Source organism: Micropterus salmoides, unplaced genomic scaffold (genome assembly GCF_014851395.1).
Source record: "Micropterus salmoides isolate LMB-PRFRI ecotype aquatic unplaced genomic scaffold, ASM1485139v1 Ms_hic_scaffold_14, whole genome shotgun sequence".
Classification (NCBI taxonomy): Eukaryota; Metazoa; Chordata; class Actinopteri; order Centrarchiformes; family Centrarchidae; genus Micropterus; species Micropterus salmoides.
The window spans coordinates 6944338-6967779 of NW_024040485.1; the positions used below are offsets into that span (position 1 = coordinate 6944338).

At 41.9% G+C, this 23442-nt stretch overlaps 2 protein-coding genes across 6 annotated transcripts in view; both read right to left on the reverse strand.

Annotated features, from left to right (window-relative positions):
• Positions 1 to 10635, reverse strand: part of LOC119901728 (acyl-coenzyme A thioesterase 5-like) — a 28530-nt gene extending 17895 nt beyond the window's left edge. Inside the window, exon 1 of the mRNA XM_038717354.1 lies at positions 9727 to 10635. The gene's annotated coding sequence lies outside the window, so the exon portion shown is untranslated. The remainder of the gene's footprint in view (positions 1 to 9726) is intronic.
• Positions 1398 to 21770, reverse strand: LOC119901725 (acyl-coenzyme A thioesterase 1-like). Of its 5 annotated transcripts, none has more exons than XM_038717347.1 (4): positions 19463 to 21626; positions 18820 to 19007; positions 17217 to 17556; positions 1398 to 1890 (listed from the first exon to the last, which is right to left on the reverse strand). In XM_038717347.1, the coding sequence occupies exons 1-4, from the start codon at positions 19974 to 19976 to the stop codon at positions 1655 to 1657; spliced, it is 1278 nt and encodes a 425-aa protein (XP_038573275.1). In that variant the 5' UTR covers positions 19977 to 21626; the 3' UTR covers positions 1398 to 1654. The 5 variants fall into 5 exon arrangements, with proteins under 5 accessions (XP_038573275.1, XP_038573277.1, XP_038573274.1 ...); XM_038717349.1 differs by lacking the exons at positions 1398 to 1890; positions 17217 to 17556 and adding exons at positions 11234 to 11515; positions 11601 to 11742 and having other exon boundaries at positions 19463 to 21630; XM_038717346.1 differs by lacking the exon at positions 1398 to 1890 and adding an exon at positions 21676 to 21770 and having other exon boundaries at positions 14425 to 17556; positions 19463 to 19924.
• Between the last annotated feature and the right edge of the window lie 1672 nt (positions 21771 to 23442).

Here is a 23442-nt window from a genome sequence, read left to right on the forward strand (position 1 = left end):
GTATTTCTCACCTGATGTGCTATGTGTATGTTCCTGTCCTCAGTAGCCATCTACTCATTGCTGATTCCTCTAATTCTTTCTATGAGTGCCGACCTGCCTCATGCAGTTCTCTATCTGGCAACAGTGTGGTTGTGGAATGTTGCCTCAGCGTATGTGCATGGTGTCTGACATCAGTGCAGATACCTCAGATACTCTTGCTATCAATACCCCATGCCTTCTACTGCCTGCTACTAATCTATAGTAAAGTATAAGGCCTTTAGTCTGAATCTCACATGTACACAGTACGTATGTATGCATAGGTTATATATGAATATACAAGGTCTGTCTTTTTGTCATTTTGTCATTTTAGTTGACCCAAATTCTAATCTGCTCTGTAATTATTAGTATTAGTGTTATCTACAGTTATCATCATTTTAATTTTTTTCCTGCTCGTCTCACCAGTGCTCTGCACCCTCCTTGTCTTTATAAGATCGCTCCAGCCAAAAAGTGTCTTCAGCCTGTTATTCTGGACTAAATTTTCTTTATTATCATAATATTTTAGTAGGCTGTTTCAACTACATTTTTCTTTTCCAGCAGCCATGACTATTCTGCTTACTGTCGGCCCCTTATTAGTTAAAGAAGCTTTAATAAATTCTGTTATTATTAACTTATTGCTGCACTCTCTGTTAGTGTGAGCGGACTCCTTTTTTTCTTTTCTCATCCAGTCTTCCTTATTCAGCCGTGGACTGCTGCTTCAGAGCTTAATTTGTTACATAACTATTTCATTTAATCAGAGACTACATCAGACATGTCTTTTCCACTATACTTGTCCACATTAACTATTTTATCAATATGTATCCATATATTTATTACTTTATTACTACTTCCATCCATTCCAACTTCTTATTATACCTTTTTATATCCCCATATCTATTCATCTATTACCATTAAACTTTATATTCAAGACACAAATTTTATTAACTCTTGGTATTATTATTGTTGGCCTTGGTAATGAGTTTTCTAACATTTACATACAGGATTTTAACATCTGTATACACTTTTTGTTAACACACCCCTATAGACTCTATTTTTAGCAATATTGACATACACATACATTTCTCTAATATCCTGACTCCTGCCGGGCCTAACTCGGACCCAGTTTATATTACATAGGCCTTTTTGACTCTTTTTTGGTTCCTCAACTGTTTTGTGCCAGACACAACTCTATATATCTGTGTAGACTGAAGTGATACACTTCCTCAACACAGAAACAACATGTAAGCGAAACTTCACCGAATTTAACTCAAAGCACGCAATATTCTCCTACCCTGCTGAACAATATTTGAGAGAAATAGGCCATTTGTGTACACAGAGAAAGTCTTAGATCTTTAAGTTCAGCTCATGATGAATGAAGGGCAAAAACAAGAGTTGCGTTTATAATTTTGTTCAGTCTAGTAAGCCTGAAACAGGTTGTAATCGGTCATAACATTTCAACTTGATATATTCCATGAACAATCAAATTATTAAATTGTTCACTTAATTACAAAACATTCAGCTTCGTAAACCAATTATATCAGGTTAACTGCCAGCCTTGATTTCATGATTTTCTTACTTGTTCTTTTATGTTAACCTATTTGCATCTATAACTTGGCTTTAGTCTGCGTGGCATCACAGCTCAGGTGGGTTCTGAAGAACTCCTGGATCTTCTTCCACAGGTGGACTTCAGCTGCTGCGTGGGAGCTGGGCTCACCCCCCCATATATGACTGGCTTGAGTACAAACCCATGAACACTAGAGGGGCAGTAGGGCCCATAAGGCGGCTCCAGTAGGTGTCCAGCTCTCGGGTAACACACACTCTCGAAGTTGTCCTTCCCGTGACGCTTCAGTCTCTCCACCATCTCCTCCATGTAACCTTTACTGTCCCAAGACTAGACACTGCAAACTTTTAGGTACAGGGACGATGGTGGCTGTCTTGAAGCAGGTGGGAATCCTATCCCTTAAGCTAGCTGATGTCATTACTGACTCATGTGTTTAGTACACGGGGATGTTATCAGACCCAGCAGCTTTGCTCATATAGCAGACAGACAATTCGTAAACATTCATAAATGCCTACTACATACCACCATGACGCAGTATACTACATACTGCGTTTCATAGTAGTATGCAGTATGAAACTGTTAAATCAATTTATTTTGCAGAATAGGCCAGGCTTAGCCTGTTTCCAGTTTTGGAAAACAGAAGTAATTAATAGGAGGAATAGGAGAATCAAAGGGTTGTGACTTTATGCTACTGGGCTTAAAAGTTACTCAAAAAACTCACCTTAGGATGTTGTAGTAAGAAATCCACTGCTTCTTTAAAGTGGTCCAGGTCCATCTCTTTCATGTTATCAGGCTTATCAGAGAACACTGCTACATTCAGAACCATAAACCCTTTGTTTGCCAGCAGAGAGGCTCTTTTCTCAGACTTAAAGCTGCTCAGATCCAACAGAGCGGGAAACTGACCTTCTCCTGAAACATACACAGGTACATCTTTTATACAAGATGTCTGTCTGATTTAAGGATGCGATTCCATCAGCTCTACATTCATTATCAGATCACAAAGTAACGGAGGATTCCTGTGCTAATTTTAGTCCCTCCCAAATCGATCATCTTGTTGATAGTGCTGCAGGCTCACTGCGAATGACACTCAACTCTGTAGCCCCTCTAAAAAAGAAAATACTAAAACAAAGATGGTTAGCTCCATGGTGTAACACTGAAACTCGGAAATTAATTAATTAATTTGGCAAGATAGTCTTAAAACTTATAGGCTCCGTAATGCCAGAGCAGCGTACTACTCGTCATTGATAGAGGAAAATAGGAACAACCCCGGGTTTCTTTTCAGCACTGTAGCCAGGCTGACAGAGAGTCACAGCTCTATTGAGCCAACTATTCCCATAGCTCTCAGTAGTTACGACTTCATGCTTCTTTAATGATAAAATTCTAACTATTAGAAACAAAATTCACCAACACCTGCCCTCAACTGGCACTAACTTATCTCTAAACTCCGGAACCTTAGAACAGCTGTAGAACCAGATATATGTTTAGACTGCTTTGCTTCCCTCAATCTTTACCAACTAACTTCAATAATTTCTTCATCTAAACCAGCAACCTGCTTCTTAGACCCCATCCCAACTAGGCTGCTTAAAGAAGTTTTACCCCTAGTCAGCACTTCTATACTAGATATGATCAATCTATCTTTATCAACAGGCTATGTACCACAGTACTTTAAAGTAGCTTTAATTAAACCTCTTCTGAAAAAGCCCAAACTTGATCCAGATATTTTAGCCAACTATAGAGCTATATCTAACATTCAACTTCTCTCTAAGATCCTGGAGAAAGCAGTTGCTAAACAGCAGTGTGAATTTCTACAGAGCAATAGTTTATTTGAGGATTTTCAGTCAGGATTTAGAGCTCATCATAGCACAGAGACAGCACTGGTGAAAATTACTAATGACCTCCTAATTGCATAAGACAAAGGACTTGTCTCTGTACTGGTTTTATTAGATCTTAGTGCTCGATTTGATACCGTTCACCATCAGAACCTATTACAGAGACTGGATCATTTCATTGGCATTAAAGGAACCGCTCTAATCTGGTTTAAGTCCTATTTATCAGATTGATTTGAGTTTGTACATGTTATCGATGAGTCCTCCATGCACGCCAAAGTTAGTCATGGAGTTCCACAAGGATCTGTCCTCGGACCAATCCTGTTCACTTTATATATACTTCCTTTAGGCAATATTATCAGGAAATAGTACATAAACTTTCATTGTTATGCAGATGATACTCAGTTATATCTATCGATCAAGCCAGATGAAACTAATCAGTTAACTAAACTTCAAATGTGCCTTTAGGATGTTAAAACCTGGATGACCTGTAATTTTCTAATGTTAAACTCAGATAAAACTGAAGTCATTGTTATGGGGCCCAAGCACCTCCATGACACATTATCTAAAGATATAGTTTCCCTTGATGGCATCGCCCTGGCCTCCAGCACCACTTCTTGGAGTTAAATTTGATCAGGACATGTCGTTTAAGTCTCACACACAAATTTCAAGGACCGCCTTTTTTCACCTATGTAATATTGCGAAAATAAGGAACATCCTGTCTAAAAATGATACAGAAAAACTAGTCCATGCTTTTGTTACTGCAATTCCTTATTATCAGGCTGCTTGAAAAAGTCCATTAAGACTCTTCAGCTGATCCAGAATGCTGCAGCATGTGTTCTGACAGCTCTAAATTCATCATTCATTCCTGTTTTAGCTTCTCTGCATTGGCTTCCAGTAAAATCCAGAATAGAATTTAAAATCATTCTTCTACCTACAAAGCTCTTAATGGTCAGGCACCATCTTATCTTAAAGAGCTCATAGTACCTTACTATTCCACCAGAGCACTGCGCTCCCAGAATGCAGGGTTACTTGTGGTTCCTAGAGTCTCCAAAAGTAGACTAGGAGCCAGAGCGTTCAGCTATCAAGCTCCTCTCCTGTGGAACCAGGTTCCAGTTAGGGTTCAGGAGGCAGACACCATCTCCACATTTAAGAGTAGGCTTAAGACTTTCCTCTTTGACAAAGCTTATAGTTATGCTGCTATAGGCTCTCTCTTTCTCTCTGTTCCTCTCTTGCCCTCTCTCCATCTCCCTTTCCCTCTCTCTCTCTCTCTCTCTCTCCTTCACCCCAACCAGTCGAGGCAGATGGCCGCCCACCCTGAGCCATGGTTCTGCTCGAGGTTTCTGCCTCTTAAAAGGAAGTTTTTCCTTGCCTCTGTCGCCTAGTGCTCGCTCTTGGTGGGAATTGTTGGGCTTCTGTAAATAACATCACAGAGTATGGTCTAGACCTGCTCTTTTATGAAAAGCGCTGTGAGATAACTGTTGTTGTGATTTGGCACTAAATAAATAAAATTGAATTGAACATATAAAATCCTACATCTTACATACTGTGCATCCTTTTGATGCAGAGTCATTGAACTTTTGTAAAATCGTCATTACATAAACAAGTTATAGGGCTGCAATCATTATTTATTTTCATAACTGATTAATCTATGGATATGGACATAAATAACTAATGATGGCTGCATTACATTTATCATAACTGGTTTCAGGGTCCTGGTATTGTGCATGCTGGCTCACTGTCTGGGCCTACTGGGACATCTAAAGGTATCGGAGCCATTGTTAATAAAACCTGTGCTTTTCATGCTATGACAAGTCAGAATGGCTGCTTGTAGCTATTGCTATGGCCAAGTAAATTAACAGTTGTTATATATTCATAATAAAACACTATTAGGTTGTAATTAAACTATGATGAATCTCCTACCTGGGGGAGTAAACAGGACTCCGCGGATATTCCCCTCTTTGACAGGGAGCCGGCTGACCCCGTCTCCAATCAGAAGCCTCTCGTTGGTTGCCTCTGCCAGCATCCTTTCCTCCCCTTCCTCCTAGTGCACAGAGAACTTCACCACGTGGGGGTTTAGTGCATTTGTTTTTTGAAACTTTCTGTGCAAAGTGTCAGCCCTCATCGACCACAGTAGACCCATGGGTTCAACCCCGACGTAGCTGCCACTGAGCGAGGGGTCTCTCTTCAGGTCGATCTCCCTGCTCCCATCAGCCCTGTAGGTGGCTGAGGAGCTGAACACCACTCCTTTCTCGTCAGTTGATCTGGCTTTCATGGAGACCACCTGTCTCGACCTCAGCCCGGCCACCTTTACCTGAATGGGCTCGTCAAACAAACACCTGGCGCTCGGCAGCAGCCGCAGTCTGACTTGGGAGGACATCTCACCTGAAACCAATTAAGAAAATTATTAATTATAATGAATAAATACGGGGCACCACCCTGGGATCAGGGACCAATAACCAAATATGAGCCAAGTATGATCAGTCTAAAATGGGGTTTGTCCACCTATAGATGGCAAACACAGAAGGGTGAATCCGCACACAGGCCGTGGCAACCAACTCTTACTACAACATTATACATAAATAATCACAGGCAACGACTTCTTAAAATTATAATAGGATTTTTTCAACTCAAGCATAGATCAATGATCAATAACTTTAAGTAAATCACTATTAACTATTGTAAGCAAAAATGAAATAAAGTCAATAAACAAATCATACAAAAATATACAACAATCCAGCAAGCATTTGTGTGTGTGTGTGTGTGTGTGTGTGTGTGTGTGTGTGTGTGTGTGTGTGTGTGTGGGTGTGTGAGAGACAAAGGAGGGGGATGGATCCAACCACGTGGTGCCAGATCCGGTTGTGCTAGAGGCCAGCTGACTTTGGAATCAAGATGGCCGGTCAAATCATGTCATTTCAAGATCAAGAGGGCGGAAAATCACTCTCCCCTGAACTAAAAAAAATGGGGACGCACTCTGATGCTAGCCTACTGTGGGTCACAGGTCTGGTTAGCTTCAGAGATCACGTGGTGTGTGCATGTGGGGTTAGTAAGCAGAAGGAGGAGAGAAAGGCACAGAGCAAAGCTATATACATACAATATACCACAAACTATCTCACAAAGATTTCTAAATATTGACTGAAGAATGGAATTAAGTTTGTATCAAAATAGCTGAGCAGTTTTATCAAAACTCCTGTTCACGTCACTCAATATCCCTCCTCCCCATAGTAGGGGAGAGAGGGGAAGGTTGTAACAGGTCCAATTTCTCCTATCAGGAACAAGTTATGAATCACCTGGTTCACTCTGCAGATTTGGACTGCACTGACTGGGAGGTTATCAGGACTGCTACCAATAGTCTGGATGAGTTTACTGATGCTGTGACGTCCTACATCAGTTTCTGTGAGGACAGCTGTACACCAACACACACCAGGGTGAGTTATAACAATGACAAACCCTGGTTTAGAGCCAAACTCCGACAGCTTAGGTTGGAAAAGGAGGAGACATTTAGGAGTGGAGACAGGACCGGATGCAGGGCGTTAAAGTACAGGTTTAGAAAGGAGGTGCGAGAAGCTAAACGAGAGGCTGAAGGACCAGTTCTCTGCAAACGACGCCACTTCTGTCTGGAGGGGTTTCAGACAGATCACAAAGTACAAACCCAAAGCCCCCACTCCATCAACGACTCTTGCCTGGCAAATGATCTGAACCAGTTCTACAGCCACTTTGAGAGTCATTTGGACACCATCCCCCATGACTCCTCCGTTCAGCTTCAGCCCCAGTCCACCATCCCCTCCTCCCACTCCTCAGAGTTTGCAGTCTCTGATTCCAGGACCATTAGAACCGGTTCCCTTCAAGGCTGCGTTCTTTCCCTTCTGCTCTTCTCCCTGTACACCAACAGCTGCACCACCAGTCACCAGTCTGTTAAGCTCCTGAAGTTTGCTCTCCTCTCCATTACTCTTAGCCTACATCAGAAATTTCAACATGCACACGGAGTTATTAATTCCTGTAGCCTTCTTCACAGGCTATGGACTACTGCAGAGTCCTAGACTCCCAGAACCCCACATTCCCTATCTTTCCTCATTACTTTTCTAGTCAGTAGTTGGGACTATGCTTCTCTGATTATTCAATTCAATTTTATTTATATAGCGCCAAATCACAACAACAGTTATCTCACAGCGCTTTTCATAAAAGAGCAGGTCTAGACCATACTCTGTGCTGTTATTTACAGAAGCCCAACAATTCCCACCAAGAGCAAGCACTAGGCGACAGAGGCAAGGAAAAACTTCCTTTTAAGAGGCAGAAACCTCGAGCAGAACCATGGCTCAGGGTGGGCGGCCATCTGCCTCGACCGGTTGGGGGTGAAGGAGAGAGAGAGAGAGGAACAGTGAGAGAAAGAGAGAGGGATGGAAGGACAGAGAGGGGAGGGAGGCAGCCTACACAATATACACACAGAGGTACAGACAGTAAAGGTGATGTTGCTATAGACTAAATGAATAATGGTACAGATATTTATAGTAGTGTTAATGATAATAATCGTAATGTTAATGATTATAACAATAGGACTAGTAACAATAGTTGTTGTAGCAGAGGGTGTCAAGCAGGAACACGGGAGCAGCAGGTGACCCACAACCACAGATCCAGACTCCACAGCTCCAGAGCCAGAAACACCTGCAGGAAGTGATAGGAGGAAAGAGGAGAGGGACGAGAAAGCACAAGACTTCCGGAAAGGGGAAAAGTTGAGTTAGTAACACGCAATAATGGGATGAGGTTGCATACAGAGGGAGAGAAAGTAGAGGAGAGAGGAGCTCGGTGCATCATGGGAAGTCCCCCGGCAGTCTAGGCCTATAGCAGCATAACTAAGGGATGGTTCAGGACTCACCTGAGCCAGTCCTAACTATAAGCTTTGTCAAAGAGGAAAGTCTTAAGCCTAGTCTTAAATGTGGAGATGGTGTCTGCCTCCTGAACCCAAACTGGAACCTGGTTCCACAGGAGAGGCGCTTGATAGCTGAACGCTCTGGCTCCTAGTCTACTTTTGGAGACTCTAGGAACCACAAGTAACCCTGCATTCTGGGAGCGCAGTGCTCTGGTGGGGTAGTAAGGTACTATGAGCTCTTTAAGATAAGATGGTGCCTGACCATTAAGAGCTTTGTAGGTAGAAGAATGATTTTAAATTCTATTCTGGATTTTACTGGAGGCCAATGCAGAGAAGCTAAGACAGGAGAAATATGATCTCTTTTCCTGGTTCCTGTCAGAACACATGCTGCAGCATTCTTCAGTAATCCAGCCTAGAAGTAACAAATGCATGGACTAGTTTTTCTGCATCATTTTTAGACAGGATGTTCCTTATTTTCGCAATATTACATAGGTGAAAAAAGGCGGTCGTTGAAATTTGCTTAATGTGAGACTTAAACGACATGTCCTGATCAAAGATAACTCCAAGATTCCTCACAGTGGTGCTGGAGGCCAGGGCGATGCCATCAAGGGAAACTATTTCTTTAGATAATGCGTCACGGAGGTGCTTGGGCCCCAAGAACAGATCCTTGAGGAACTCCATGACTAACTTTGGCGTGCATGGAGGACTCATCGTTAACATGTACAAACTGAAATCAATTTGATAAATAGGACTTAAACCAGCTAATGCCAATGAAATGATCCAGTCTCTGCAATAGGAGCTGATGGTCAATGGAATCAAATGCAGCACTAAGATCTAATAAAACCAGTACAGAGACAAGTCCTTTGTCTTATGCAATTAGGAGGTCATTAGTAATTTTCACCAGTGCTGTCTCTGTGCTATGATGAACTCTAAATCCTGACTGAAAATCTTCAAATAAACTATTGCTCTGTAGAAAGTCACACAGCTGTTTAGCAACTGCTTTCTTTATTATTTTCTTTTTTAGAGGGGCTACAGAGTCGAGTGTCATTCGCAGCGAGCCTGCAGCACTATCAACAAGATGATCGATTTGGGAGGGAGTGGAATTAGCATAGGAGTCCTCCGTTACTTTGTGACTTGATAATGAATTTAGAGCTGATGGAATCGCATCCTTAAATTTAGCTACAGACAGACATCTTGTATAGAAATGTTTTGCCCAATGGCGTGTAGTTCAGTAATACAAACTCAAAAGTTATAAAACAGTGGTCGATAAAGAGGGATTCTGTGGGAACACTATTAAATGTTCAATTTCAATACCGTATACCAGAAGAAGGTCAAGGGTGTGGTTAAAACAGTGAGTCGGTTCATGAACACTCTGAAACAAGCCAATGGAACAGAATATCATCACTATCTGAATACCAAGTTTCTGTCTTTCAAGTAACTATATGTTTTATCCTCACCTACAATCCGGTCTCTGGGAGTCCAGTAAGTCTGTCTCCTCTGTAGGATCCTGTCACCCTCTTCTTTCCAGCGGGTCCTGGCCTCTGTTGTCACAGCAATTCAGCAGGAGGTCCGAGGAATCTCTGACTCCCCCTGTGCACGGTTTCAGGTCCCAAACCTGGCTGGAGGAAGGATATTGGGATCTGGCTCGAAGGACCAAGTAGTTAAGAAAATCTTTTCCAAAGAACGACAGAGTCACTGGAGTCTTAATTAATGATTGTTTACTTTCAAGGAGTCAATACATGCACTACAATGAATCCAGAATTGACTGACGATAAAAGCTTGACAAATGTCACTCAGAGATAGACCAGAACTGTTATCTAGCTTATGCCACCTCTTTCGCTTGTAGGTGTTTCCTGTCTTCGTCCTATAAGCTGTAACTTTTTCAGAACAGCAATCGATAGCAGTTGTAATTTGCTTTGGATAAAAGCATCAGCTAAATGAATAAATGTAATGTAAATGTAATGCTGGCTGCTATTAAATAAATCATTTACTTGAATCCTAATGTAATTCTGTTTGCACAGGGCTGTGTTGCACAATGCAAACATAAGTTCAAGTATTCTGTCAAACTGAAGCTAAATGACACAGAGGCCAAAAAAAATTAATAGTAGGCGATATTTAATAAAATAAGTGTCAGTCACTGTAACACAGTTAGATACAGGGCTTCCCTAACTACTGCCTCGCCAGTTAAAAGCTTTTCATAACCAAGAGTTGAGGTTTAAACATTAAAGATGAAAATCCTTGTTCAAAGTGTGAAACAAAAGCTATTTGTCAAACTCATACATAACCTTCCTACTGATATCAGTCTGACTCCGTTGGGGCCTTTACAAATTTAAAATGTACCTTTTGGGATTCCCTTATACCATACCATATACTCTCATCCAGCAGGTCGGTTTCAGTCGCGATGAATCATTTAAGCAAAGTTCTAAGTCAATGTTTTACCTACTGACAAACATGGACTTACCTACTTAATAGGATCATTTAAGCAAAGTTCTAAGTCAATGTTTTACCTACTGACAAACATGGACTTACCTACTTACTGTGAACTTTCTGAAAACCTTCTGTTTGTTTATGTGGCCAAACATAGCTGTGTTCCAATCTTTTTCTCTCTAGTTCTCCTCCTCTTCTCTTTTCATAGGGTTCTCTGTTGCTCAGCTGCCTACTGGATCTATAATCTTCATATATGTTGCAATCCATCTATAGTTTTAGAGGAAGAACACTTCAGAAGAAACACCAAGGTAGTTTATTTGGAAAAAGTTAAAAAAAAAAAAAAAAAAGAAAGAAAGAAAAAGTAGGTATCCTTGTGGGGACCAGCTTTTTGTCCTCACAAGTTTCCATCCCCAACAACATAATTAATCATTTAAATATACACACATACACACATACCTTGTAAGTCTATACTTGAGGACCTTTTTTCTTGATCACTTTATGTATGGTCTCCACCTGTGATTGAAAGAACTAAATAAATAATGAATAGCCCACAATTTGCTTTATTGTCTCATGGCTCAGAACCCAGATGCAGACAAGAACATGGCTCAGGAGGATTTTCACACAGTTTGACAAGATATGGTGAGATAGGCTTGATGCTGGGGGTAAGGTTCCTCTGGTGTGGCGTGGCGTGGCAGGTAAGTGCGAGGCCTGGCAGGGCAGTTAAATAGGGCTGGCAGAGAAGTGAGTTTGCGATGGGGAATCTCCAGCCGTCTTCCGTAACAGAGCAGCACGAGAGCAGAGCAGGGTTCTCCAAGAACACTAAGCAGGGCACAGGAATACAGAGTCAAAAAACAGGTACAGAAGCAACAGGAGGCAGGATAAAGCTGGTCATAGTTTCACTCACAAACTAGACTTAATAATTCAGCAAGGAACTGAGAAGATGGCAGGGTATAAAAGCCAGTCCTGATGACAGGAGACAGGTGTGTGAGCAGCAGATTGCCTGCAGTTGGGGAGAACCGCCCAGTGGTGCAGCCCACAACTCCGCCCTGAGGGAGAGGGAGGAAAGGTGAGGCCAGAGGGAGAGACAGAGACCACACACAGACAGACAAAACCAAACACACAACTGTCACCTCCCTGCCTGCGGCAGTGTGACATCTGCAGTCAGGTAGCCTACTGTAGGTATATGTTAAAATACTGTTAACCAATAGAAGTGTTACTTTACTTGAGTATTTCCATTGTCTGCAACTATACTTCTACTCCACAACAATTCAGAGGGAAATACTGCACTTTTTACTCCACTACATTCATTTGATAACTTTAGTTACCAGTTACCTTGCACATTCAGATTCATAATACAAAATATAATCAACACATACAGTAAATTATGATTTTATTATACAGTATATTATATACACTGCTAAAAAAAATAAAGGGAACACTAAAATAACACATCCCAGATCTGAATGAATGAAATAATCTCATTAAATACTCCTTTCTTTACATAGTTGAATGTGCTGACAACAAAATCACACAAATTATCAATGGAAATCAAATTTATCAACCCGTGGAGGTCTGGATTTGGAGTCACACTCAAATCAAAGTGGAAAACCACACTACAGGCCGATCCAACTTTGATGTAATGTCCTTAAAACAAGTCAAAATGAGGCTCAGTAGTGTGTGTGGCCTCCACGTCCCTGTATGACCTCCCTACAACGCCTGGGCATGCTCCTGATGAGGAGGCGGATGGTCTCCTGAGGGATCTCCTCCCAGACCTGGACTAAAGCATCCGCCAACTGCTGGACAGTCTGTGGTGCAACGTGGCGTTGGTGGATGGAGCGAGACATGATGTCCCAGATGTGCTCAAATGGATTCAGGTCTGGGGAACGGGCGGGCCAGTCCATAGCATCAATGCCTTCCTCTTGCAGGAACTGCTGACACACTCCAGCCACATGAGGTCTAGCATTGTCTTGCATTAGGAGGAACCCAGGGCCAACCGCACCAGCATATGGTCTCACAAGGGGTCTGAGGATCTCATCTCGGTACCTAATGGCAGTCAGGCTACCTCTGGCGAGCACATGGAGGGCTGTGCGGCCCCCCAAAGAAATGCCACCCCACACCATTACTACACACTAGAGTGAAAGCACCGTCAGCATTCAAAAGTGACCAACACATCAGTCAGGAAGCATAGGAACTGAGAAGTGGTCTGTGGTCACCACCTGCAGAACCACTCCTTTATTGGGGGTGTCTTGCTAATTGCCTATAATTTCCACCTGTTGTCTATTCCATTTGCACAACAGCATGTGAAATTGATTGTCAATCAGTGTTGCTTCCTAAGTGGACAGTTTGATTTCACAGGAGTGTGATTGACTTGGAGTTACATTGTGTTGTTTAAGTGTTCCCTTTATTTTTTTGAGCAGTGCATATAGGGTGGCGATGGTGCAATGGATAAGATACCTGCCTTTGGTGTGAGAGCTCCGGGTTCAATCCCCCACTGTTACCCATCCACCATTGTGTCCCTGAGCAAGACACTTAACCCTTGTTGCTTGTATAGCAATTGTAAGTCACTTTGGATAAAAGTGTCACTGGACTGTGCTGCATTTTGGCTTCATCACCCTTCCTCCTGTATGTGCGTTCTTAAAATTAAAATCGGTTTGTTATGTCTGTGGTATCCCATGTTTTTAAAATTGATTAAGATTTTAAAATCGGTGTGCACCAGACATAAGTTGGCACCTTGTTTTGTGGATCCGTTTGTGATTAACAAGGTTATTAACCCCATGGTGGTAAGACTACCAGCATCTATGACGAGTCTGCCCAACCACATACCTCTTCATCAACACGTTTGTTTATAAAAAACTGCTCACTTTCACATCGCCTGCTGTGTTCTGTGTTGGCTCTTGGGTCCACCAACATGAGGTGTAACAGCATAGAGCTTTTACAAAATGATTGAGTCAAGCTTATTTTCAGTTGTACCCCATAGACCATGACCTCAATGTTGGCTGCTTTTCTGTCGTTAAAGTTAATATAATTAGATAAACCACAAAGCTGTGGTTGTAGCAATGAAATCAGTATTATTGATGCATCCCTCTGCAGGGCCTTTTTGGTGATGGAGGTGATGTTCAGCTCCCATTTGAGGTCCTGGGAGATGATGGTGCCCAGGAAGCGGAAGGAGTCCACAGTGGCGACTGATGAGTCACGCAGGATGATGGGCGAGGGTGGGGCTGGGCTTTCTGAAGTCCATGACCATCTCCACTGTCTTCAGAGCTCCAGACTGTTCTGGCCGCATCAGGTCATTATGTAAGTAGATGTAGGATTTTATGTGATCCACTGTTGACATTTACTCGCAGGCCTATGTGTATGCTCCCAGAGAAGGTCCCTTTCCTGCTGTGTTGGATCTAAACACCTTTACATCTGACATATCTGGCTAACATAGGTTTTGTGGTTCTGGCTGTAGCAGTGTTTACTTGTTAATGTCAGAGATGCATCTGGACCACTTTAAAGCAGTGGATTTCTTACATAGTCATTGGGCTGCATGGTTGTGCATCTCCCTATTTTCAAGACTAGGTGCCCACTGCGTGTGCAGGGTTTTTCATTTTAGCAAAGCTTAAAATTCTCCTGAGGATGTAATGGGCAATGGCCAACACTGGACCGACCGATGGTGTAACTTCCTCACTCACCCAATACGCCAGGTACCAGACTTGTGTTTATAAGGTGGCCCCGCTCCAGCCAAAGATGGTTAAGTTCAAGTTTATTGATATGTGTCAGTACACAAGACAAAAAAAAATTAAGAATACAAAATTACCGTAGCCTATACAGAATAACATTCAAAATGAGAGATAGGACACTTTCCTTGTCATCCTACTTTATATGCGACTTAAAGTTCTAAAAGGAAAATGGACAACAAAGTATTGTATGCTAACTTGGTTAAATTTTACTTTATTTCAAAAACTAAGGTTTCTTCAGCTTCTGATGTCTTAAGATGTTTTCCTATTTCAATTTAAGCTTAAAGTATTTTATCAGAGAACTTCCTGTTTTATACTTTTTTATGTTGTCAAATGCGAATTTGGAAAAGCCACCGTCACCTATCTTGGACAGCAGGTTGGGCAGGGACAAGTGCGCCCTGTTGAGGCCAAGGTTGTTGCCATCAGGGACTGCCCTGTTCCCACGACCCGGAAAGCCCTGCGCCAGTTTCTGGGGATGGCTGGATACTACAGGAGGTACTGCCGCAACTTCTCCAGTATCGCCTCCCCACTCACAAGTTTACTCAGCACCAAGGTGGATTACGTATGGACCCCAGAATGCCAGGTAGCATTTGATAGTGTAAAGACCTTGTTATGTCACACTCCTGTGCTCGCTGCCCCTGACTTTACCGCTCCCTTCAAGCTTGAGGTAGGCGCCAGTACAGTGGGCGCTGGTGCTGTCCTGTTACAGGACGGGGAGGATGGTACTGACCATCCTGTTGCTTACTTTTCCAGCAAGTTCAACCGACACCAGATAAATTATTCCACCATTGAAAAGGAAGCCCTTGCTCTGTTGTTAGCACTACAGCACTTTGAGGTATATGTTGGGTCTACTCCTCTGCCTGTTGTTGTGTTCACTGATCATAATCCCCTTGTTTTTCGGTCTCGCATGTTTAACCACAACCAGCGACTCATGCGATGGGCACTGGTGGTTCAGGACTTCAACCTCGACATCCGACATAAGAAGGGGTCTGAAAATGTGCTAGCTGATGCTTTGTCGAGACTGTAGAGATTAGCTAAGTTAGTAGCTTTATTGCCAAGCCACGGGGGCTTATAATTTAAGGGGGGGGAGTGTTACGGCCGTCGCTGGCTGCCTTAGAGTAGTTGTGTTTTGGAGTTGTCTGAACTGTATGCAAATCCCCGCTGCAAGCACCTGTTGAGGATTGGTTCCCCTGGACCTGGAACCACCCACTTCCTGGTTGCTGGCGTCTGATTGGTGTGGCCGAAGATCCTACCGAACCTGCCAACCAGGACTCACCAATCAACACCAGCTGGCCTACTAATAGTTTGTGTTCCTGTAGTTCAAGGTGACTGTGAGCCAGTGATCAGTTCGCCTTGTTGTTGGTTGTGTACCCCTGTGAATGTCTTGAGTGTTGAATTTACCTGTTTCTGTCGGTTGCCTGCTTAAGTGACTCTTGTTAGTTAAAAACTTTGTGAACTACAGAATGTGAGTGGCACCCTTTAAGGTGGAAAATTATCTGTTTGGTTACCCTACATTCCTGTACAGCATGTAGGTACTGACCTCCTTTTGTTAAGTGTTTTTTTTGTCAGTACCTACATAGCCTCCTTTTGTTGTTTTTTTTTCGGAGACAACTCATTTAATTAAACAATTGACTCAACCTGAATTCAGTTGTCCTTACCACCTTAATTTATCCCAAATACCTTGTTACTGCCCTACCCTAACGAGCTGGGTTGTAACAATGTTTTCTGTCTCAGTGAAGTTGTTTTTCCTTTTGCATTTTTCACTTTAAGCTTTTCCTTCATCCATTTCAGGCTTTTTCGATTTCACTTTTGATTCTCAAGCTGCCATTTCATGATATCAGTTTCAATCTCAAATGTTCTATTTTCCACTATTCACATTTTAACAATTCAATTTCAGTCAGATTCTAGCAGTGCACTAAATACATCTTAACGTTTTCTCCTTTAAATGTAGTGAGCATGCACCCTGTTTTCATAGCCTTACAAGAAGCGATATCACCTATTATCAATCAAATATTAAATGGTTCTATTCATTACAAAACATTAACACACATTCACACATGATTATACTAGAGTTAAAGGTGGGGTATGCAATTCTAATCCAATACATATCTTTTTGTCAAATTCAGTGAATATCTTCTCACGCTCAGATAGCTGTCCGTTCTGTCTGGTGTTTGAAAACAGCCCAAACAAACAAAGTGGCTTGGAAAACGTCACACAACACTATTCCAGTCATGATTTGTGTGTCAGGTAACTTTAAATTACTGCACACACACTAAGCTTACTTTCTAGTTCTCCAGGATAGGCAGTGGTTGTGATGTTAGCTACAGTAGCAGGAGAGTTGTGAGTATCGCTGTCTGTGTTAGCTTCGCAGCAGCAACTGTAGCCACAACTTATCTAATGTTAGTTACATTACTTGCTGTGTCGCTGTGCGCTCTATATCGTGATATTTGTCATGGTATTGGATTTATCCAGAATCGCACACCCCACCTTCAATTAGCAGCCTTGAAGTATTTCCTATCATCCAATTTGCATCTATAATTTGGCTTTAGTACGAGTAGCATCACAGCTCAGCTGAGATCGTAAGAACTCCTGGATCTTCTTCCACATGTGGACTTCAGCTGCTGCGTGAGCCACCGGCTCACCCCCCCACAGCACTGAACTGCTGAGGAGCCCATGTAAAGCGGAGGGACAGAACGGTCCATAAGGCGGCTCCAGTAGGTGTCCAGCTCTCGGGTAATACACAGTCTCAAAGTTATCCTTCCCATGACGCTTCAGTCTCTCCACCATCTCATCCATGTAACCTTTACTGTCCCAGTTGAGGTCGTCCTCTGAAGCCACAAACAGGAAACGTCCCTTGGCTTGTTCAATGGGGACCAGGCTGCCCTTGTTTTCCTCTGCCAGGGGATTTTTAACACTGTACTTGATAACGATAGCCCCTGAATTTGTGGTAATCACCTTGCTGGAGTCGTACAGTAATGGTGTGAGGATTTGGCGTTTCCTGTAGTATAGAGGAACAGCTATATTGGCGTTGCTGCCGTTGATCCACACTGTGGCCTCAACACCTGGCACATAAGCAGCAAGTGAAAGCGCAATATCTGCCCCCTTTGATCGTGATATTATACCAACTCCTTTACTGCCCACCTGGGAGGAAAATAAAGAAAATAAATGCAACACGATATAATAAACACAGAGCTCAGGAACTGGGCTACGAAGGTGAATCAGGATAACAGTGTAAAAACTGGACCAAATGTGGAGGTCTACTCAAGCATGGTGGATCAATCAACTTTGAAAAAAACTGTATTATCAACATAATTAGTCAATTGTATGATAAAACTATATAAAAACATGTAAAAACACCTATTTTGAAAGTAGTACGACCTTTCGCTAATCTAACTAAAATGGAAGGAGTCTCTGCCTGTCTCATGATTTTCTCAAAAACGGTTCAGCCGATCGCCTTCACGCTGAGGATCCAAGGCAGTGCAATGTTGAGTGCAAGCTCTTGAGATCTAAGGAACATATTTATTAGTAATGCGTTACTACCACCAAAAGTGCACACTGTGTAGTGTATTGACAGAGGACCCAATTAACTGCTTAGCACACTTCAAAATAAACCTTTATGACACAATAATTCGCATAAATGTCAATTTTAAGCTTCAAATAAGAGCCAGCCAAGAAGAGTCCAGCATATAACCCCCGTAAAATGCACAATGGATATTACACTGGGTTTTGTGTAGATTAAATCAGCAAGATATTACATGGTAATTTGTAAGATTTAGAGGTGCTGGTAGGTGGGCGTTGGAACCTTTAGACAGAGCCAGAAAAGTGGCTGCTGGCTTTAGGCCCAGTGCCATGGGTGTCCAGAACAATATAATATTATTTGAAGCAGTTGTAATCGGTTTTTTTTTAGAATAATAATGTTTCAACCTTTCACATTGTTATTTTTAGAATAACAGAGAGAGTTTTAGCGAGTTCTCATTGTTTATCTGTCTGACTTGTCACCGCTCTCTCAGCTGACAAAGTTTAGCACTAGCTGGAGAACATAGTGGAGCACTTAGCAGCTAAATTTCCCTCTGGAGTTGGTGGAGTCCATAAACAGAGCTATAAGAGAGTGACTATTTGACTTTCATGACTCCAAATGAATGTTAATGTTGATGCATAACAGCTGGATGTGTAAATAAGTTTGCTAGCACGTTTACCATGTCAACATAAAAGGGATATGTTTTGCAATTATAACGTGTTTCCGCTGCCCCACAGTGGCCAAAAAATGTATTAGTTACTGCAGATTTAACTTTGTTAAAATCGCAAAATACACACTGAATCAATAGCTGCTTACCACTGAACATGTCAGAATCAAAGGCTTGTGACTTTATGCTGCTGGGTTTAAAAGTTACGCAAACTACTCACCTTAGGATGTTGTTGTAAGAAATCCACTGCTTCTTTAAAGTGGTCCAGATGGAGCTCTTTCACGTTGTCAGGCTTATCAGTGTACACCGCTACAGCCAGAACCACAAACCCTTTGTTTGCCAGCAGAGAGGCTCTTTTCTCAGATGGAAAGGTGCTCAGATCCAACACAGCAGGAAACGGACCTTCTCCTGGAACATACACATACGAGTAAATGTCAACAGTAGATCATATAAAAACTTACATAATGTGCATCCTTTTGATGCAGAGTCACTAAACTGATATCACTGCTACAACCACACCTTTACACAGTTTAACTAATTAAATAAAATTTTTTAAAAAAGCAGCAAATACTGAGGTCAGTGTCTATGGGGTACAACTCAATATAAGCTTGACTCAAGTATTCTGTAACAGCTCTAAGCCTCATTACAGAAACACGTTATAGGGCTGCAGCTGTTAATAATTTTCATAATCGATTAATCTATGTATATTTTTTAAAGTTATTAATGGTGGCTGCATTCCATTTATCGACTGTGGCAGCACAAGATGTCATGGTATTGCTATGGTGGCCTAATAAATAAACAGTTGTTATATAGTCATAATAAAACACTATTAGGTTGTAATTAAACTATGTTGAATCTCCTACCTGGGGGAGTAAACAGGACTCCACGCATATTCCCCTCTTTGACAGGGAGCCGGCTGACCCCGTCTCCAATCAGAAGCCTCTCGTTGTTCACCTCTGCCAGCATCCTTTCCTCCCCCTCATGTACAGAGAACTTCACCACATGTGGGTTTAAGGAATTGTTCTTGAAAAAGTACTTATGTAAGGTGTCCGCCCTCATCGACCACAGCAGACCCATGGGTTCAACCCCGACGTAGCTGCCACTGAGCGAGGGGTCTCTCTTCAGGTCGATCTCCCCGCTCCCATCAGCCCTGTAGGTGGCTGAGGAGCTGAACACCACTCCTTTCTCGTCAGTTGATCTGGCTTTCATGGAGACCACCTGTCTCGACCTCAGCCCGGCCACCTTCACCTGAATGGGCTCGTCAAACAAACACCTGGCGCTCGGCAGCAGCCTCAGTCTGACTTGGGAGGACATCTCACCTGAAACTAAAGATACTTTCATTCTTTGACTTTTGACATTTTTTAGGCAATGCGACATAGAAGGGCTTCACTGTAACGTTTTGTTTCATCTGTACTCCCAAAAAGTAGCAACCTAATAACTACATCAGGAACCAGAGAAATTAAACATCCAGTTGTTGAAGATATTTCTTACGGGGCTTAATTGATGTAACAGGGAAAAGTTAGACAGGTCTACCTTAGAGTCATTAGATGACCCCACAAGTGTTCACTGACCTTCCAGCACTAGTTATTTTTCACATGTTCTTGGAGTCTAAACATCAGATAGATTAGTTGTTCTATGTTAAGGCCAGCTAAAGATGACCTAAGAGGGAAATCCCACAGGCACTACGGGGAAGACAGAAACATAAAAGGGACCAAAAGATGTTACGCTTCAGATTTGGTGTTGGCATTTGACGTGTTCACATGTTGTATGCTGGCTCTGTATCTCCTTGGCTGGGCTCAAATAATCATGCAATGTTAAGTCTTTATCAGTCTCCGAAACTTCTTCACACCTGAACCTGGCTCACAATATTTCATCAACACCAGTGACTGATATAAATGAAGTGAATAAAAAAATCACTAATCACTGATTATTTACCAACACAAAAAAAGATTTCTAAATATTGACTGAGGAATGGAATAAAATTTGTATGAAAATAGCTGAGCACAGAAATGTTGCTTTTTAAAGGTTAAGTGTATTTAGTGGCATCTAGTGTGGAGGTTGTGAATTGCAACCAACTGTCTAGTCTTGCTGTAAAATACATATAAATCGGCCCTTTCTTCATTTTCACAAATAGAATAAAGCTTTCACAAATCTGAAACAGTGTTTTAAAGACTCTTTTGCCTCTCTGGGACAATCTAGTCATTGTGGTTTTTGATCTGGGTATGCAAAAAATACATATTGACCCTTTTTCCATTTTCACAAATAGAATAAACATTTCATAAACCTGAAACTGTGTTTTAAAGACTCTGCAACAATCTAGTCCAGATTTGACAGCTCTGGGTATGGTGGTTTTTGATCTGGACCTGCTCTAATGTGGATTACCTGCAAATAATATAATTAATATCAAACGCCAAATCGCCCTTTTTTTTTTTCATTTTCACAAACAGAATAAAGGTTTCACAAATCTGAAACAAATAAACAACCTTCTACCTTTTACCTTGAAACAGACAGAGACAGATCAGGTTATTCTAGGGTAAAGGTCAACAATAAGTTAGCCTGCCTAGAAAAGAAGAGGCAGACTAGCCGCGGGTCACGTTTCCGACGTTATAGTTTGTTATAGTTTAACTTCTTAATACAGTGGAGTTTACCATCTACTGTAATAACGTTTGCTGTGCAGTTACAGTATGTGTCGATGTAAAAAAATAAGTTTTACAAAGGCAGTACAGCTGAAGCTCCTTGATCACAGAATCTGCAGAGTATGCACAGACAGATGTAACACCTGTTTTATGATATGATCACACACACAGCTGGTGAGTTTAATCAGAGCTTATAAGGACTTTGGTTTAAATTGTAGGCACTGAGATTGCTCAGAGGTTATTGTTTAGGTTATTGGTTATTGTTATTGTATGACGTGCGCTCGTCTCCCAGAAGAGGAACGATAATTAGATGTGCGCGTCAAACACTGAAACGTTTACAAGTAAGTTTACAAGTTTAAGTTTACAAGTGTACTGCAACGTATCTGTTATAATATAACACGTCAACCTACTCAGAAAGAAGGCAACAAATAGCTACTCGCCTGGACAAACTTGCAAACAAACCATAAACAAACGCTTGTTCTTCTTGTTCTTCTGAATTCTCTTCACTGTTGGCAAACAAAGAATTGGTGCATTACCGCCACCAACCGGTATGGAGGGTAGATCTTCTTCTTCTTCTTCTTTGAGGTTTTATGGCGGTTGGCATCCAAATTGTTGCATTACCGCCACCTAGGCTACTGTATAAAATAGTTTTCCCAGTGCAAACGCTTTACAGTGACCACCCTGAGGATTCCCATTCAATGCATTGTCAGTTTTATGAGTCAGACTCGGTTGGCTGAGTTGATGTAAACGCTTCCCTCAGAGGAATGTCTAGATGTTTCTTCTCCTGTTATGTCCACAGTGTCCAAGAATCTGCTTGCAGCATCCAACACCATCTTAATCCTCTCTGACTTGCTCTTTATTTCAATTGCACAATTTACCACCATGGCAATAAATGCCAGAAATTGCCTCTTGTCGATGCAGACCATATTCTGATCCTCTCTCCATTCCTTTTTGGCTGCTGTTTCTTTTCCACTCGTTCCTCCTTTCTTTCCAGTCTCTTGGTAGCTTCGGCATATATGACAGACCCTCTTTCACTCTGATTTTACTCACTTTCATTTCTTTTATTTGTCTCAGACATTGTGCTGACTGGCTCCTGCTCTTCTTCACACTCCTCTCTTTTACAGCTGTTGATCCCACATCTTCCGACTCCTCTACACACTGCAGCAACATGTCCATATTAGTGACAGCAGAAGCGCCTGAGTGGAGCTCTTTCATACAGCCTCTCCCAGTAAGATATATAATCTAAATATATTCTTTCTGGCAATTCCCCCTCAAAGGTCAGACACGCCAAATTACTTTCCTTCCTCTGCCCTTGTCGAAATTGTGTCAGTCTTCTTGCTTCACAGACATTTTGAATACTCCGAAATGCCTTGTCCTGCATTGACAGCGGTACGCCACTTATCACTCCTTTTCTCTTGATTCCTGACCTGATTAGGAAAGAGCTCAGAGCTTTATCTCTCTGTCACCTTGACAAACAATCAATAACAACGATCCCGCTTCTTGTTGTCCTACTTGACCTCACATCTCAAAGTTTTCCTCTGGTAAACTTTCTGACCTTGTGCAAAGATCCCATCCGTTCGTGTCACACCAACACGACTGGCTGGCATCATGTGAAACACTATCCTTCTTCCTTTTCTTATTCACAACACCTCTCAGGTCCTCTTCCTTTACTGCTTCGCTCTCCATATACTCCTCGGACTCCATTTTCCTCCCTGGAGGTCGGATCAGAATGACAACACTATTTTAAAAAAACTCATATCCTCTCAACCCCAATTCTAATGTTGGGACGTTGTGTAAAACGTAAATAAAACCAGAATACATTCATTTGCAAATCCTTTTCAACCTATATTCAATTTAATACACTATGAAGACAAGATATTTAATGTTCAAACTGATAAACTTTATCGTTTTTTGCAAATGTTCCCTCACTTTGAATTTGATGCCTGCAACATGTTCCAAAGGGGCAACAAAAGACTGGGAAAGTTGAGGAATGCTCATAAAACACCTGTTTGGAACATTCCACAGGTGAACAGGTTAACTGGAAACAGGTGAGTGTCATGATTGGGTATAAAAGGAGTATCCCCGAAAGGCTCAGTCATTCACAAGCAAGGACGGGGCGAGGTTCATCACTTTCAAGACAATGCCAAGCCACATCCTGCACGTGTTACAACAGCGTGGCTTCGTAGTAAAAGAGTGCGGGTACTAGA